Below are 19266 nucleotides of genomic sequence, written 5' to 3'. Positions count from 1 at the left end.
GTTCTTCACAATCTTTTTTCAAATCTTTGCGAAGTCTGTTAGTTAAGGAGATGCCTGGTTTTCTTCTACTGCAAGTTAAAAAGTAGATCATAAACTACTGGTTATAATTTAAAATGATAATTCACATGCCAAAAGTCTGCAGAGTAAGTTTTAAGGTTTTCCCTTTGATAGAAACATATGGGTAACATGCCGGAAACACACAAATATTAGGAAGAGTCCAAGACTTCAAAGTCAGTTCCCCAAGAGTTGGAAAGTGTAAAGGTAGTTTATTCGAGCTTATATTAGAAAACACAAAGGGTAAAGGAAGCCAGACAAGCATTGTCAACTGCAACATCCCATATGAAGACAGGCTGAGAAACTTGGGGCTGTTCAGCCTGGAGAAGAGAAGGCTGCATGGAGACCTCATAGCAGCCTTCAAGTGTCTAAAGGGGGTCTGCAAGGATGCTGTGGAGGGACTATTCATTAGGGACTGTAGTGATAGGCCAAGGGGTAACGGGTTGAAACTTAAACAGGGGAAGTTTAGATTGGATATAACGACGAAATTCTTTACTGTAAGGGTGGTGAGGCACTGGAATGGGTTGCCCAAGGAAGTTGTGAATGCTCCATCCCTGACAGTGTCCAAGGCCAGGCTGGACAGAACCTTGGGTGGCATGGTTTAGTGTGAGGTGTCCCTGCCCATGGCGGGGGGGTTGGAACTAGATGATCTTGAGGTCCTTTCCAACCCTAACTATTCTATGATTCTGTGATTTCCAGTATGTCACATTTTCTGTGTGCTTAATTTTTAGGACTCAAAGGACCTACTGAAACATCTCATTTGGCCCCCTATTCTCAACCACAACACCATCACCTAACCCCTATCATCAATTAATCAAGTTCTCTGCAGAAAACAGGGTTTCTTTGTGTATGATAATCTTATGGGTAGGTATTTCCCAATCAAGAAGAACCAGAGTGAAAAACTCTGAATCACCCTGAGGCTGTTTGGTTTTGATTGCCTGTTTTTCTGTCAACCTACTGCATCAGTATTTTTAACAGAAAATTTGTAGCAAAGATCAAGATCACATTGCATATGGTTCTAAAGAGGAAAATGTATCAGAGGATTTAGTTTTATCTTATGTTCACTGATCTTTAGTGGTAACAGTCTGTATGTGTTGACATTTTAGTCAGTTCTTGCTGTAATATGTTAGCAATAATTCCTTAATGTCTGTGAAAAGACTTCCGTAGTTTTATATATGAAAGTCTAAAGCAGTATTTTTCTGAAATCATATGGAGCTGTATCACTTGCTTTTCTTCAGTGCAAGTGAAGAAACAGTATATGATCTTTTTTTCCCCTTGTAGATCTGTTTAAGGGTTTCTGTAGCAAAATCTGTGTTAGAACATTCTAGTGTGCATATTCTGACGTATGTATTCTGACTGCTTTTTTATTAGTAATAAAGAAAACTGATTAAAAATACATGTAACTGAGATTTTCATTTTGATCTTATTCTCATAAGAGCCAGACTGTTTAGAAATACATGCCCAGATGTGTTGCCCAGGTGTTGGCAGTTGTGGGTCTGCTGGGCGGGCTTCTGTGGTAAGAAGTCAGGCTCTGTCCCATGTGGACCACTAACCGTTCTAATCAGCTCCAGCAGATCCAGTGCAGGACACAGTGGAGTCCGTCAGCCAAATGTGATACCTCTGAAAACGTACTTAATGAAGGCCAGAAAACAGTGAACAGAAAGACACAGAGGGAACAAAAAGAGGGAGAAACAGACGAAGGAACACCAAGGTCAGAGAGAAAGGAGGGGGAGTGCAGAGATTCCCTGAAGCCCATGGGAAAGCATATGGTCATTTTCGAAGGAATTGCATGCCTGTGAAACACCCATACTGGAGCAGAGGAAAAGCACAGAGAGGAAGAAGCGACAGAGAGAAACTGCTATGTACTGACTGTAGCTGCCCCACCCCTCTGCACTGTTTGAGGGGGTAGAGGAGTCTGGAGTGAAGCACTGAAGTCAAGCCTGGAAAAGGGGGAGGAAAGTGTTGGTTTGATGTTTCTGTTTCTCACTACATGAATCTATTCCAATTAGCAATTTTTCCCAAGTGGAGCCTGCTTTGCCTGTGACAATAACTGGTAAGCAGTCTCCCTGTCTCATCCTGTTTCCTCCCTGTGTCCCGCTCAGGAGATGGAATAAGTGAGCAGCCGGGTGGGAGTTAGGCTTTTAGTCCAACCACAGCAGATTTTATGAATAATTTCAAATTACTTTAAATTTTAAACCAAAATAAGTTTTTGGACGTATCTTCCTATCACATTCTAGATTACTGTAAATATTGTAAATTACTGTAAATATAGTAAATTTTTCCTTAATCCCTTATCCACTACTTTTCTGAATCAGCTTTTCCTGCACATTATTTCCTTTATGTTGTTAACTTTTAGCTACAAGGAAATTCTCCTTATTGTAGTACTTTATGAGCTGACTGTTTCTGGGTAATGTTAAAGTCTATGTTTGGTGTAGGATTCTGCACTAACTCTTAGCTTGAAATTTTATTGATTCCACCTACTGCTGCAAGGCAGAAACTTATACCTTCTACATTGCAGCTAAAGAGTAAGGCTTAATCCATTTGCTAGTAAGAATTTAATAAACCATGGTCTGTTTTTTGTGCAATCTGCAAATATTTTAACCAACTTAAATAATAAAAAATCTACCTAAGTGGATAGGACTTGCACATGATTTTGATTATATATACAGTTTTCTGAGACACCTGAATATGATCCCTTTATATTCAGAGAACAAAACAGATCCATTATTCACACAGCTTGGAATACTATAAAAAATTTTGTTTGTGAACTCTCTAGTACCATCAAAGGTCAATATCCTTTAACCAGCTATCTTAAATTCATCTACCCCACAAAAAAAAATTGTTAAAAACAAAAAGGAATGCTTTGTAGGAAAGTAATAACCATTTACTGTACATGTGTCATCGTAGGAAAAGAAAAGCCATCTATGCTTTTGGGTAGATATGTTATTTAAATATAGTCATTCTTTAAAAAGAAAATTACAACAGATCATTTTCTTTTGGTTTTCTAATAATCTGTTGTGCATAAACTCTCACTATACAACAGACAATAAAGATATTATTTTCCTTTCAGATGTGTAGGATACCTAGACAGCTCTTTAAAAAAAAGAATCAAGTATCCAATTACCATTTTCTCAGATTAAATAACAAGGCTGTTCTTGGAATGCACAGTTATACTACTGAAAGCTGAAGCTTGAGATCTTGGAGGACAAACAGGAACATCTCTCTTTTGCAAAGAAATTATACTGTAAATATGTCACTTCCTATCACCCGTCAAATACGGAACCAAGAAATATCTGTCACTCATTTGTAGTTTGTATCTGAGTCATCTAATCCACTATGCAACTAAATACCAAGAAAGGAAGTAAACAAAAATGTTGCATTATTCAAAGTATTAAAATATTTAAAACAGCCTAAAGGAAAAAGATCTTATGCCATAATCAGAATTTCACTGACATACTTCTACAGTAAACTACTCTGCCTAAAATCAAAGTTTCTCTTTTGCCTAAAACCAAAGAGAACATGCTAGCAGTCATTTAAAATTTGATATTTTTAAATGGCATTAATGGAACAAAAGCTTTGATTTAAAACATAAAGCTGATAATAATCTAAATAAAGCTTATAAAAGGTACCACATGGACTTTCTCTATTATTCCAATAATCAAATAGGTTCAGAATAAAACAGGACAAATAGTTGGGGGGAAATACACAACCTTTTTACACTTCCTAATATTTTAATTTCATCTCTGAAGAAAGACATTTCCTGGAAGTAAACAATGAAAGGACAAGAGGCTATAGGTGTAAACTGCAACAAAGACAATTCCAAGTGGAAGTAAGAGGAAAAAGAATGACATGAAGATGGCTCAGCAGTGGAATGGGAGCCCAGAGTGTGGAACCTCCAATCCAAGATGGCGCTGGGTAACCTGGGCTACTCTCAGTTGGCCTTGCCTTGGCAGGACATTGCCACAGATGGTCTCCACATCCTTAAATGTCATGACTTTCTTTTCACAGCAAAATAAGAAGGCTAGTAACATGCAAAACCAATAACATCTTGGTGCAGAACAGATTTAGAAGTGTTTACCAGTACTTTGCATAGTGGCTGGTCAAATGAAGAACATTTCTACTCTCTAGTGACAGTATGTCCTTAAACTCCACTAATGTAATAGGAACTGAGACATCAAAGCTCATGTATAAGCACCTATACATAGACCTGTAAAGTTAACTATTATAACCTTAAACATAGAATCATGATCCCATCCTATGTAGAAAATTTATTACATCTCAGCTAGCCATTCTGGGCTCCCTTTATACCACTTGGAAAGAAACACGCAGTTCAGACTGAAATTCAGAGTACCCATTACAACTCTTCTGCTGTAAGGAGGGGTTGCTACAGAGTAACTACATGACACTTGATTTCCATAAACTGATCCCAATAAGTTCCTGGAGCTCAGGAGCACACTAGGCTCCTGAGTGCTCCTAGACCTGATCAAATATCATACACTTAAACTATTTCCACCACTTTTCTAAATATGAAACTGAATGCTGCATTTTCCCTTCCATCCTCAATTAGGGATATCTTAAATGAAGCTTATAGAATGCTAGAAATATTACCCAACACCAAGGATGCTCTTATACAGAGGACATGTACTTCAACTTGTTTTTTCTTAGGTAAGTAAAGTCTGCTCATTGCTTTTTTCAATCAGTAATTAGTTTAGTATACAATGTAACATTAGTTACATAACATCAAAGAAAGCTGGTTTCTGTACATGAAATTAAATACATAGAATTTCATGTAGACTTCGGTAATATGATCTCCTTATAAAGTCCCAATGAGTTATATTCACTAACAACAATAATCTACACATGAAAGCTTTCAGGCAGTTACTAGAAGATCAACTTTACTTTGCATTTGTGATACTACTGTGCCCTAACAGATCATTTACAAACAGAAATCAAAGGACTAACTTCAGTAAATAAATATATTTTAAATATATACATCCTTAAGTGCATCTAAGGCTATCATTATCACCTATGGCTCTAGGCCTTTCAGAGAGTAAATTAGGTTAACTTTGACAATGAAGAGGGAGTTCATTCACTAGGATCTGCAGTGCAATTAAACAGATACAGTGATCTACCATGGTAATGAAATCTGTCAGAATTAAAAACACACAAGGTTTCTAAAAACTTTAACGTGCCCAATTAATCAAGCTTTCTGTAGCACCAAAGCTACTTGTTCCAACCTTGCTTGTTTCATGGAAGTAAATTAATAGCTTATTTTTCTCTTGTTAGCTGAGCCATAAGGCACTTGATTTTATATTTTTCTCTGAACTCTGTAGTAAGAGGCAATGATTATAGTCTATTTCACACAGCCATCTGTAAACCAGGGTGCTGGTTTTAGGCTGCTGATATTAAGGACATCTTTTAGAAATGCAGGAAAATATAAAGAATGGGGAAATAATGCCTTATACATCGTATTTCAAGGGTGAGGCTATAGGTGGGTGTTTCACAACACTGCAGGCTGAAGATGGTATTTACTATAGTATCAGCTAATGCTCTTGTACAACTAGATTTTTGGCCATGAAATTGCTCTGTGTTGGGGTATGCATATGCAGGTGTGTATGGGGATTACTGCTAAAACAGTCCACAGAGAAATGTTTCGTCTGGAAATCTAACTGGTACTTATCCAGACAACTTTATTGCCTTAAAGGATTCCTTCTTCAATTACTGTTGACCATAGTTGTACAAAGGTTATATACCAGACTGTACAAATATTTCAGAAGATACTAATTAAATTTTAAAGATTAAGTGTGAAATAAGGATACTTTGAGCTGCCTATTGTTACAAGAAGAATAGTAACAGACCAAACAAAGTTCACAGCATTTTGTCATGGATCACCCAAAGGCCAGAATTTCATACAGTGCTGCAATTAAGGAATAGGATTGATCTACCCTAACAGTCTAAAACTAAGACTGATAAAACGACTACTTGTCAACTGAAGTTCTTACTAGTCAGCAGAAAGAAACAGTCCTGGCAGTCAGTTCTCCTCATTTAGCTGGGTTTAGAAGGAGCTGAAAAAATACACGTGTTTCCTGTTTCTCTCTATTGACCAAAACAAAAGGTTTGGATTTTTAGCTCAGGCATAACTAAATAAAGTTAGCAGAGGTAGATCTCATCTTCATCATGTTTACCTTTCTTCTTCGGAAACTTCCCACATTCACAGAATCATTATGTAATGAGGAACAGTGCCTCTCCTATCTACTGGAAAAGAGGTAACACTGATAACTAATTTAGAGTCATCTGATATTCCATAGAAATTCCTTTGACATAGACACTTTGCCAAGGAACAACCACACAAAAAGAGAGACTAACCAAGAAAAAAGGAAGCATGTTCTGACAGATCTGCATTAATAATTGCAAGCAGACTACATCTTGTATGCTACATGTTAAACACTGCATCAGTCAAAGGTTTTGGAGCATTTAGACTCCAAATATCCGCATTTTGCAAGGCAATCAAGTTTTTAGAAGCTAATACCTGTCTTGCCATTAGAAAAGTCCAGACACAGAGTTCATGAGCTGTGAAGACATTGCCGGACACCAAGGCAGCAAAGTTATAGCACTGAATGTGCTATAGACTAACAGCATAGGATGTGACACCAAGTACCACTGAGAGCCCAACTTCATTAACAGGATATAACTTAGTTTATGTTAAAACTGACTTCTTGTATGGAGACAATCTTGAAATTACATATTTTTATGTTACTGCTCATTATTTCTGCTTAATATATTTTCCTCAGTGTTATGATAAGCCACATACAATGTTAAGACAACCTATTATAGTCAATAGCAATGTCAGAAATCTCACTTCAGAACACTTATCTAAGTTTGGAACTGGCGAATAACAAACCCTTTTTTTCAATAAAGGTCCTGTCATCTGTAACATATTAAATGTACTTCATAACACAAATCTAGCCAAAATATTTTCTCAATATGAAACAAAACCTATATTAATATTTTTGAATAAGTGAGAAAGTTTTATATGCATTTTATTTCACATGATTTGCAGAGATTTATTTATTTAACAGTCTATCACTGGAAAAAAATAGACTCTGAGGCTAGGCATAACTCACATTGCAATGAAACAAAAGGTGAAACCTGGTACTCACACTCATAAATGAATTGTTTTAAAAGCTTTTGCACTACTGCAGTTCTGCTTTGAATTCACTTCCTAAGCAGATCTGACACTGACCACTGTCACTTCCCTCTGTTAATTGTTCCAATCTAAACACATTGATTATTTTTGTGACTTCAAATCATCTTCCTCCCTTTATCTCCACACTAATACAGTTTCCCTGGCTTCACTGCCGATTTACATCAAATCAATATCTGCCTTTTAATTTTCATGTCATGTTCAATAAAACATTCCAGAAACTGAAGAGCTGACTTACCGTTTTCTTCCAAGTACATCAGAAGGATGCTGCTAGATTCAGTCCCTTCTATGGCATAATCAAGGGCAATGTTTCCATTCACATCTTGCAGAAGCACATTTGCTCCAGCCTACAAACAGGAATTCAAACATTTTAGGATTTCAGAGTAAAATCTCAAAATCCTACTGGGGGTCGTGTGCTTTCCCATTCAAAAACATTTCAAAGCTGAGATTCTTAGACAGCAGGCTGATTATAATCTGAAACAAAACAAAATAAACCAAAACACACACAAAAAAAGCAAAATAAAAATAAAGGACTCTCTAATGTGAAAAAGCTGGCTTTGCTTGGGACAGCTGACACTGTTTTCACCCTGGCTGTTCAGCCTGCATTTACCTCACAGATGTCTGAGCTGCTCACCAGTGGGTTTTGGAATAACCACCGCTTACAGCACAGCATTTTCAAGTAAAGTAAGCTGTCACTGATTACAGCTTGCCTTAAAACACTACACAGTAAACAGCAGTGGTAAAAAAGCTGACTGACAAGCAACACAGACACCCATGCAGCAGGGATGTGTAGACAGCTGGTAAGGGTAACCTTGTCAGCTGGCCCAAACTCTTATGGCCTCATCCATCTATTCAACCTCAAAGAGAACCATCCCTTGCTAAATAAGATTGTCATTTATCACCAACTGGAGACAATGAAAGTGAGCTTTATGATTTTAACTGTAGTCCCTTAAGGATCCAGGCTGACATTTCTGTAAGTTTCATTCAAAATTCAATATAAAGGACAGACAACTGAAAGGAGCCATTGGGAATGGGGGGACAGAATCATGAGAAGCTTGAAAATAAACCACCAGCATGATAAGAAAACTTGTATTTTCTATATTGTCAGCGCAAGATTTTGCACTATGAAAGGCAATTTTTATTTTATTTCTTTATAAGAAACCTTTCATTCTTGAAATTATAAATGTCTGGTAGTCATAAAAGTTTACGTTACAGTTAAATGCCATGTATCTTATTTAAGAGGCCATAACCTTAACTTATTTCAAGTGGTCTCTCTATGGCTTTTAACTGCAAGGAATTATGAAATAGGAGTGACCTCTGGTAAATTTAATTACCTTTCTTACCAGCTTGTATGATAAAAAGTTTAGCTAATAAAAATGAGAAGTACAGAGGACAGCCTTTCTTAAAACCACTGCATCATAGGTCAGCTGTAATAAGGAATTATTAATAGAAGGTATGGCTGCTTCTTTCAAGAGCTTACTTGTTAAGTACTGTATCAAAGAAAAAGTCATAATGAGCTCAGCTCCTGGCTTAGAGTGAAATGTGATATGAAAAAACTAGTAATTCATATAGGCTTCATGTCATCAAACTTAAGATGTTGAAGCTGGATTGCTAGTCTGAGGTGATCTCCTAGGTTCCCATCACAATGATGAGGGGACAGATGGACATCAAAGAATGTAGAATCAAGGAAGTAACACATTTTCATATGTAGCTGACTTGCATGCAATAAAAAAAGCACAAAGTCTTGAAGGTACCTATCCTTCCCTGCATGTAAATTATCTCCAGGCAATGCCAGAAGAAGGTCATGGTGATAATAATAAGACAAACCTACATAAGTTTTCTTCCTTGTTAAGAAACCAAAAGACCTTTGACATATTAAATTCAGGGAAAGTAGGATAATTAACTTGGCCATTATCACACTTTTCATTTCCTTCTAAGTTGTAATGTCACTGGAAGAAGGATATAACTTCGAATTACTGATCTCCAAGTAATTTTTATTGGGTAGTTCTACATTAATTGATTTCTTAAGAAATGTTCACAATGCTCCCAAACAGAAGGTCAAGGTTGGTGAAAGCTGTGACAGCAGAGAATACTCTTAGAATTCAGACAGAGAAACAACTCTGGACAATGGTGCTCCTGATCAGAAACTTCTGGTCCCATCCACTCAGCCAGTTTTCAATACATCTCACTGCCTACATAACTAACGCATGTTTTGCCTATGAGGATGCCACAGAAGACAGTGTCAAAAGCTTTACTAAAATAGATGTAAATTACATCCACAGCTCACCCCTGACCCACTAAGCTAGCCATCTCATTGGAGAAGGCTATTTGACCCATCTGACTTCAGCAAACCTGATTTTGAGAATTTTACCAAATGTTTTGAGAATAGCCACAAACACTGTGATTTGTAAAGTCTGTTGGTGGTTGTTAAACAAGTTCTGAGTTGAGGAATTTTACTCAACCTATAGGCCAACTAACAAACTTTTAATTACAGGCTCTTCTACCAAGAAATAGAAAAAGACAAACAAAAAATGTAGAGAATTACACTTTGACTCCTCTCCAGACCCTGCTCCTTCCATTCCCATCTCCAATCCCGTGGTTACCAGCACACTACGCCTGCAATGGGCAGTGTGGGAGATTGAGGTCAGCACATCAAGGTCCCTTTTCTTTGGTAGCAACTTGTTTCTTCCTTCACTGTTCTAGCATGGGCTCTTTCACTGACTACAGTCTTTCTAGAGTCGTAACTACCCCCAAGCCATTTCACAGAATCACAGAATCCCAAGGGTTGGAAGGGACCTCAAAAGATCATCTAGTCCAACCGCCCTGCAAGAGCAGGGTAACCTAGAGTACATCACACAGGAACTTGTCCAGGCGGGCCTTGAATATCTCCAATGCAGGAGACTCCACAACCTCCCTGGGCAACCTGTTCCAGTGCTCTGTCACTCTTACAGTAAAGAAGTTCTTCCTGATGTTAACATGGAACCTCCTATGCTCCAGTTTACACCCATTGCCCCTTGTCCTATCACTGGATATCACTGAAAAAAGCCTAGCTCCATCATCCTGACACCCACCCTTTACATATTTGTAAAGACTGACGAGGTCACCCCTCAGTCTCCTCCAAGCTAAAGAGACCCAACTCCCTCAGCCTCTCCTCATAAGGGAGGTGTTCCACTCCCCTAATCATCTTTGTGGCTCTGCGCTGGACTCTTTCAAGCAATTCCCTGTCCTTCTTGAACTGAGGGGCCCAGAACTGGATGCAATATTCCAGATTCGGCCTCACCAGGGCAGAGTAGAGGGGGAGGAGAATCTCTCTTGACCTACTAACCATACCCTTTCTAATGCACCCTAGGATGCCGTTTGCCTTCTTGGCCACAAGGGCACATTGCTGGCTCATGGTCATCCTCCTATCCACCAGGACCCCAAGGTCCCTTTCCCCTTCACTACTTTCCAGCAGGTCAACCCCCAACCTCTACTGGTACATGGGGTTGTTCTTCCCCAGATGCAAGACTCTACACTTGCCCTTGTTGAATTTCATCAAGTTTCTCCCTGCCGAACTCTCCAGCCTGTCCAGGTCTCGCTGAATGGCAACACAGCCTTCTGGTGTGTCAGCCACTCCTCCCAGTTTAGTGTCATCAGCGAACTTGCTGAGGGTACACTCAGTTTCCTCAGCTCAGTTTCTGCTTCCCCTGTTCTTTCACTCCAGGCCTGCCTGCAGCCACCTGCTGCCAGCATTATGCAGGTTATGCCCAGTACCAAACTCCAGTGTGCTTTAGAAAGCAAGTCATTCTAGGTATAGAAAAGTGGGAAATTCCACTGCATTTCCCTTCCTTACTCTATTACACAAGACATTTGCCTGTGATACATGGGAAGTTACTTGTTAATAAATCTGACACACACTTTTCAGTTGCTCAGGATTTCTTTTATTCCCAGGCATCTCTCAGCTAGTTACAGCCAGTCATGGAAGCTGATCTGAAATCTTCTTTTCTAATTATAAAGCAAACTCCCCATTTAGCTACTTGTATAATTAAAGACAAGACAGCAATCCCACAAGTGGCAGAAGGCATGGCAGAAGCTCACACAGGTAACTGATAGAGGTCAGAATAAATGAAAAAGAAGCTAATTAAGCAGCAGAAAAACAGCAGGTTAAACCAAGAGTACAAACAGAGCATGACAAAGATGTGGAATATTTCACAGGTAACAAATGTCACAAATATTATAGCACTAGTTCAAATTCAGATGGTCAAACCTCTGCTAAAGAAATTAAGTTCTACTGTTACATATATGGCCTTGTACAGAAAATAAGAAGCCCACATATAAATAGATAATCTGAATTCCATCTGCATTTCTGACTATAGTCCTACTTTAAGTTTTCTGTTCATTGTTCTTGAGGAAGATATGAGGAATACTGTCCCCAGGCTGCTGATATTAGAGTTTCCAAATTTAATACGTATCTTGTTTATACTCAAAATGCAATTCTGTATTTGTTCCATTGCAATTCAAATGTTTTATCCACCTGCTTGAATTCTGCATGCAGTGCTCAGTGTACACGAAAAGTTACTGGCTTACCTATTCTCAACACACCTTCATTTTCAAGACATTTAATAAAAAGATAAATTGCAAAAGTTTACCCAATATATCCCATAAATACAAAAAATATTTTTTGAGAAAAATATGTCTGCAATGATAAATTGCTTCCATTTTCGCAGGACTGCAGAAAGAACATCTTTAAATATATCAATAAAAATCTTCCCAGAACTTAATACACAGAATGCAAAATGTGCATCTCTGCTATGCAGAACAGCATCCATACACAGAGAAAGCATACAAGAGTGAACTCTGGTGATCAATAATAACTGAGTGGACAGTGCCATCAGTGCACACTGTCCCCATATAACCAGAAATCAGAGCCTGCTGCCAAAGAGAAAATACCTTTGGCTAGTTAAAAGAGGTAAGATTTCCCTTCTGATTCCAGAAGTGATGATTCAAAATACTTCTATTTGTTTTAGGATCACTTTACTCTCCACTTTTTAATCCTGTTCTAATTTCTGCCTACCTATCTTAGAATCTCTAACACTCTTTCATTTTAGACAAACTGAGTAGAACTTTTCCATTTCAGACAAACTTAATTCCACATATATGCAAAACTGGTCATGCTATAGGTTAGGTACTGAGCTCAGGAGCAACATAACATCAGGTAGGTTATATTGTGAACAATTCTGAAGTACCAATCTAGTGCATACCCCCATCTGTTGCCAAAATGAAGTAGTTTGAGGTGACTTCCCATTCAGTGGAAGAGGAATGAATAACTTCAGATTCACTGTAGAGTATATGATACAATGTACATGCTCACTATAACTTTTCCCATGATCACATCTTTGTATAGCTAAAGTTTTAGCAAATTTGGAATAATACAGGGAAGAACATCAATTTGCATACCAGGATACAGTAGAAGCTGAACGCTTTCTTCCCAAATAATGCTCCAGAAGGTGGGGACAGAACCAAATAGCTTTTAAAGTCTGAGTATTATCGGAAATTCCGATTTGTGAGAACTCAGAAACAAATAGTAATTTTATCACCTAATTATATGTGAACTGGGGTTAGAGGCCTCTATTAGCATAGCAAATGTCCTTTACAGTGCTCTGTCCCTATATAAGCCACCATTACGACTTCACCCAAGTGCAAGAGTATTGTAAATGCAGTTAAAAATCCTAAAGACTATGTTTCTGTAGCTATATCCTAGAGGATCCATATCCAAACTCCCACGAGTAAAATAAAGAGTTGAGTTTAGTCCATATTTATACATCTGGGAAGCCTAGCAATACTGTTAACTTACGAGCAAACAATTTATTTTTTATTTTCTCCATAAATTGCTCTTCTTTATAAGAATTAATTGAAATCTAAAAATCAATCTAACACATAAAGGGGGAAACCTTTAATTAAATATTTGATTTTTTTGAAAAGTCTTAAAACTTTCTTCTTCTGTACAACAGAGGTAGCTTTATCAGTGCTATTTACTAACTGGCTTATAATCCCTGTTGCTGTTTCTTATTCACAGTTCTTCTTACACATCTTATCTCATGATTCCCAAAGGAGAAATATATCTAAATATATCTACCTACCATTACTTGAAAAAGAATAAGGACCCATGAATCTCCATTCTGAAGAATCTGTTTTTCTTTAAAAGTTTAAAATCGTATCTTTCCTTCTGTCCCCTCAATTCCAAAATATTTTATGTATCAGCACCTAACTTGATCAGGATAGATAAAAAATGCATTCTCTCAACACTTTAAGAACATAATTGAAGGCATTATGGGACTGTGGGTTTAGACCTCCTCCAGCCAACTCAAACCACTCTTACATTCATGGACAAAGCTCTAATCACTTGGTTGTATGTCCAGAAACATAACACCATCACAGCTGTTTGGACTGCAATGTAAGCTGATTCAGGCATTCTTAGAAGACATCTAACTTACTGAGGTATCCCAAAGACTTGGGAAGGATTTGGGCATGTCTCTGCCTAGGTACTACCCCTTGCTTAGCTCCCCAGCTAGGATGCTACAGTTTATGCACCCAGGGAACCTTGTGCTCACAAGGGATAGCTGGTTGAACTGCTTTCTGAAGCAGAGTCAACATCCATATGTCTCAGATGGAAGCCAGGTAGAATCCAGAAATCTGAGTATGATCTATTGCTTAATGAAGGAAATCAGAAACAAAATACAGCACAAGGAACATGTGTAGATAACTTAAACACTCCCCAACAGTGATAGAAATAACTATCTTGTTAATGTACCCATTGCTATGCAGAAAAAAAACAAGTCTTCTCCTAGTAACAGGCTTCTGAACAGTTGTTATTGTGGTTTGAGTGCTCCACAGTATGCTAGTCACGTGCAACTTGTGCAATCACCTTACAAGCCCCCCCACAAGCCCCAACTTTTGGGTATCTATTTCTACTCTTATTTACATTTGTATTAGTAATCATAGAATCACAGAATCATAATCTATTTTTATTCCATTCCACATACTCCATGCACACAGACACATAGATATATATAAAATAAAAAATATTCTACATCTGTAAATGTACCACGATTGATATAGTATTTCTCTCTTCTATGTTAACCACTGTTTCCAAAAGGGAAAGAGTAGCATTTTTTTCAGTAACAGCTTGGACAACTCACTTTTGCTTCATTTTTTAAAAATAACCACACGATTCACCAACTGTTCCTTTCCGTAAGACGATGTTAACCATGTAAGTATATAATGACTAAATGTAGCTCTTCACCAAACATTTGTGTCATTTCACTTCCTCTTTCCCCCCCTTTGTTACCTATTTATTCACATTAGGTTTTGCTTACTGAAGGATGCCCAAGGTTTACACATATACATGTGCATGCTCTCGTGTATACACCATGGTTACTGTGCAAATGGTACCTCCTTCCAAAAGCCCTTATATATTATCAATTAAAAAGAAATATAATGCTGTATTTACTTGTGAACAAGGAAATGCAGAAAATCACATGTGCTCCTGAGCTTCATGGTGCCATGCAATCCTGCTCATTAACCTCAAAGGCTTACATAAATTTGCATTCAATATACCAAATCCCAGAAATCTATCTGGCCCCTCTTTTTGTGGCTCCTCTTGGACTTGCCTCTCATTAATTAATTAAGTGAAAGGGATAAAGTTGTTCTACATAATACTGAGGTTTAAGTCCCCAGCACTGGATTTCACTTTTCACAAATTTACAATGCTAAGCAGAATAGGAACAGTTCTCAAGGCAGGATTCAAAAAAAGTTAAAGACTTCTACAAATTAGCAAACCACAGACAACGAAATAAAAGATGAAATGAGATTGAACAGCTGCTCTAAGTTCAAAAGCACGTTTTCCTTCCAACTCATTTCAACAACAGATTTTCTGTAGGCAGAAAATTGGTTCACAGAAATAACAATTTAGTTACTAGAAGAGCTGGGGAAAAAAAAAAAAACAAATGAGCTTTTTAGTGATTACAATTACAGATTCTCCATTGACAGTTCCTCTACCTGTTCGTATTGTAATCCAGGTTACTAAGAAGGAAACTGAGAAAACAAATGCTGAGTTACGTCTTTTTTCTTTTTTTTTTTTTTGGTACAGAATGATCTAGAAACTATTTTACTAAATCTAGAGATCGTCTCTCAGAATGCTGATTGCAGTCTTAATACTTTCATTTTAATTTTTTCCACATAAATCTTTAAGGGAGCCCCCTCCCCATGACAATGCAGATTCTTAAAAGTATTTGGGATACAGTCAATCTATTTCTATCAACTCCAGAGTAAAGCAAGGATTCCTTTTTCAGAACAAAAGGTCAAAAGAAGCCCATGAAAAGCCAGCTATCCCCTGAGCAGATTCAGGACTAAGAGTCTATCATATACCTTACCTATTCCTAAATTTTAACCTTTATTTCTCCTCTCCCTGGGCTTGACTGAGAATGGAAGAGTGATCGCAAATGTTTATAAGACATCTAAAATAAAGATATGTATGTTCCAGTAGAGTCCATGGCAAACAGTACAATCACCTCAAAGCTGCTCTAGCTTCTGGTTTGGCTTTAATGACCCTTAATGTAGCCTGGAAAAAAAAAAAGAAAAAAATTAAAAAGACAACAAATTCCCTTTACAGAGGACAGGAGTGGGACCGATAGATAACCACTCCCCAAATAGGGACACCTGCTATACTGTTAATCCTAGCAGCCTCTTTTTTATTATATATATCTCAAAGAAAACAAATAAATAAAAATTTAAGCTGTACAAAAGCAGCTTTTAATTTCTTCATCCTTTTCAGGGCAGTTTCCATCACTGCAGCCTGAGGGGATACACCTGATGTTTGCTTAAGTGGGAATTCCAGTAAGTCAAGACAATGACTTGAGCTTCAAAGTACTACGTTTTATAAACAATAAACTATAACTTCTCCCAGGCACTTAAGTTACTTGCAGGTAGTTAAGCTCCACTTCCAAGCACCACTACCTCACAAACCTCCATAATGGATACAAGATCTAGACATATCTTTTCCAAAATAATAGGCTTTTCTCAGTGAATTCTTGCTTATTGAAACATGAACTTTTAGAAGTATTGAAGAAATGCAAACAGCAGTCTCATAATGTAGAAGTTTGCAAATTGAAAACATTGTGTTTCTTTCTTTCCAGAGTGTCTTCTTGCAAAACAATCTGAAAAAAAAACCGTACAGCAGTTTAGAAGCAAAATCTGTGGATCACAAATCAAAATAACAACTGAAAATTTCTAACTGCACCTATCATGGTTGCAATTTGATACACTAACAAATGTTCCATGCATGCCTTACATGGGCTTGCGTAGCTACAGGGAAAATGCAGGGAACAAAACCTCGTGCTCAGCTGATTTCCTCCATAGTAGGGCATAATATTAAGGAATATTAATGAAAACAAATTCTTTCTTAAAACAAATGGAAAAACTTCTCACTTCCTTTTAAATGGACTTGCAGAGAGCACAGTCTCTGTAAACTGGGTTGGCCCAGTGCAACAGGTACAGGACATCTTCCATAACCTTGAGGCAATGGTTACCTGCAAATGATTTGAAGCAGTAGTTCCCTCCTTTCACTGAGGAAAGATACGGATGATCATCTGTCTGCAATCTTTATCAGATTTCAGGGCTTTAAACTCTGTAGGAGTTGCTAGTGTCTATAAACCCATGCCTGTCACATTACCAAAATTGTTTTTTCACAAGAAGCAGGAACTGTCTGCCATCTGGATGAGCTTAACTTCTGATATAAGTAAAAGTTTGAATTCATTTTGGCATGCCTGATCCCACATCATAAAGACACAAACACCAAGCTCAATCCCTTATGTCTGTGACAACACAGTCTACAGAACTAAAGCTGAATTCAGAGCCTTGTAACTGCTCTCCAGGCACATAAAATAAACTGAAGAGGAAAAATTGCATATCTTCAAAAAGATATTTTAAAGGAAATCAGAAGGTAACTGAGTGCTAAAAACTTTATGTCAATACCCTTATATAATTGTTAAATTAAATGCATTTGTATTAATATAAGTTTATGCTATGCCATTACTGCTTACTTTTTTCCCCTCAAAGCTACATGCTACACCAGTCAAGGAACCTTCAAACAAAGAGCTGGAAATTCACTCATGCTTATGTAAGTAAATTATTTCAGGTGCCATGTAGATACAAGTTCTTTAATTCATAGCACTTCTGAGTTCCATGGTGCAAGAACAGGCACCAAAATCTGAATATGCAACTCATGGTCAAAGAGATTTATGGACGCATGCCAATGTGCAATAAGAACATTAAAGTCTTCCAAAAACCACAGCCATCTTAACCTCTGTGACACATTGGTCAAGAAAGGATAAACAAATTTGTCAGCATAGTGGCTATTTATAAATGGCATCATGCAGATATACACATGTAAAATCACCAGTGACTACAGAAATACCCAAACGTATTTGAAAACATACTTCTTGGTTGCTGAATTACTTCACACAAATAATAAAAATAGTACTTTAAAATCATCAAAGTTCCAAAACCATTTTGACAACCATTTAATTCATGCATAAGGCATTTTTTCCTTAAATGAATAAAAAGTAGGCAGTGTCAGTGCATGCAAAAGATTTTCACTAGAGTAAAAAAAAAATAAAAAAATAATAAAAAAAGGCTGTCATGGCACATATTACAGATTGCTTGACAGGCATAGTCTGTTTGACTAATGCATCCAGAAGATAAAAGAATTAGCACTGATGACTGAAAACTAAAGACCAACATTTTCCCATCTGTTTGTGCACCATAGGGACTTAAATTCCACCCATCAGCTTGAAGGCATGTAAAAGGCAAATCAAATCCCACTCAGTTCCAGTACTGAACACTTCTAATAACACTGCAGGAATATAGTATGTTCTCAGTAACATCTTTTAAAATAAATTACAACAAAACATACAGATAGAAGATGAAAAGTTAGAAACTACTAACCCAGAAGCTATCAAACAAAAAATAACATTTCCCAAGTTACTACTATTTCCATGTCCTAGCACTACAACATTCTTGAAGAGCTGGTAACATCACAGATTCTATGAATTCTAAATACATACAGCTATTAAATTGGATCTTAATTAGTTGGCAAGTCGGCTTTCATGGTGGTTCTTCTGATTCCTAGTATATTGTCAAGTTTCTTGAAATTTTAGATATTAATTTCTAAGGAAAAGTCTGTTTTGCTTGACCTAGCTTTACCTGAGGGAATTCTTTTTATTTCCCCTCTTCTTTCACCTAAATATATGAAAACACACAGAATCATCCAGCTAGACTAATGAGAAATTGGAAGGACGGAATTATTTTTGTCATTTTGTTTCTTTACTTCCATACCTCATTCTGTATTTTCCCAACAACTTAAGGTAATTATTCTTAACATAATCAAGACGTGTAGCTAAAATGCATGATCAAATTTTGCCATACAATTTCTTATATTTTCTTCATATAGAATTACTCCCATTTTTAAATGTAAGGAAAGAGGCTATAAGAATATCTTTTCTCTTATTCTTCTTGGCTAGATATGAGTTGAATGTTGGGAAACCTGAGGTTAGCCACAGTGTTGGGAAAATGAACCAATAGGTCTTTTAATGCAACACTGGTTTCCATCAGCAAGCTTGGACCATGGACAAAACATATACAAGTTCAGTACTAGGGTTCCCACATAGTCATGAGTTTAAACATCAAATTCTCCAGTCTCTGCACATAAGCTTTATTCAAAGAGAAATTACTGAAACCAATCTTACACTGAAGATACACACTTAGCTTAATTTAGATTAAGATTTTAATAGTCTACCTGCCAAAAAATCACCTTGTATCAATAAGAAAATATTATATTACAGAGCAATTAGTCAAGAATTTACATATCTATGATTCTTACCTCCAAAGCCAAGCATGAGAAAAAGAAAACAGTATCTGTGTTTCTTTCTGGAAGTACCTCCTGGGTATAAATACCTGTTGCATAGTTTCAG

General features: G+C 37.2%; 1 protein-coding gene across 1 annotated transcript in view; it reads right to left on the bottom strand.

The window, feature by feature from the left end:
• MYO16 (myosin XVI) overlaps positions 1-19266 on the bottom strand; it is a 297078-nt gene that overhangs the window by 211517 nt on the left and 66295 nt on the right. The window contains exon 5 of the mRNA XM_005145243.2: positions 7497-7605. Within this exon, the coding sequence (XP_005145300.2) occupies positions 7497-7605 (109 nt within the window). The remainder of the gene's footprint in view (positions 1-7496; positions 7606-19266) is intronic.

The sequence above is a fragment of the Melopsittacus undulatus genome, chromosome 2 (genome assembly GCF_012275295.1).
Source record: "Melopsittacus undulatus isolate bMelUnd1 chromosome 2, bMelUnd1.mat.Z, whole genome shotgun sequence".
NCBI lineage: Eukaryota > Metazoa > Chordata > Aves > Psittaciformes > Psittaculidae > Melopsittacus > Melopsittacus undulatus.
This window is presented reverse-complemented; position numbering and strand designations above follow the sequence as displayed.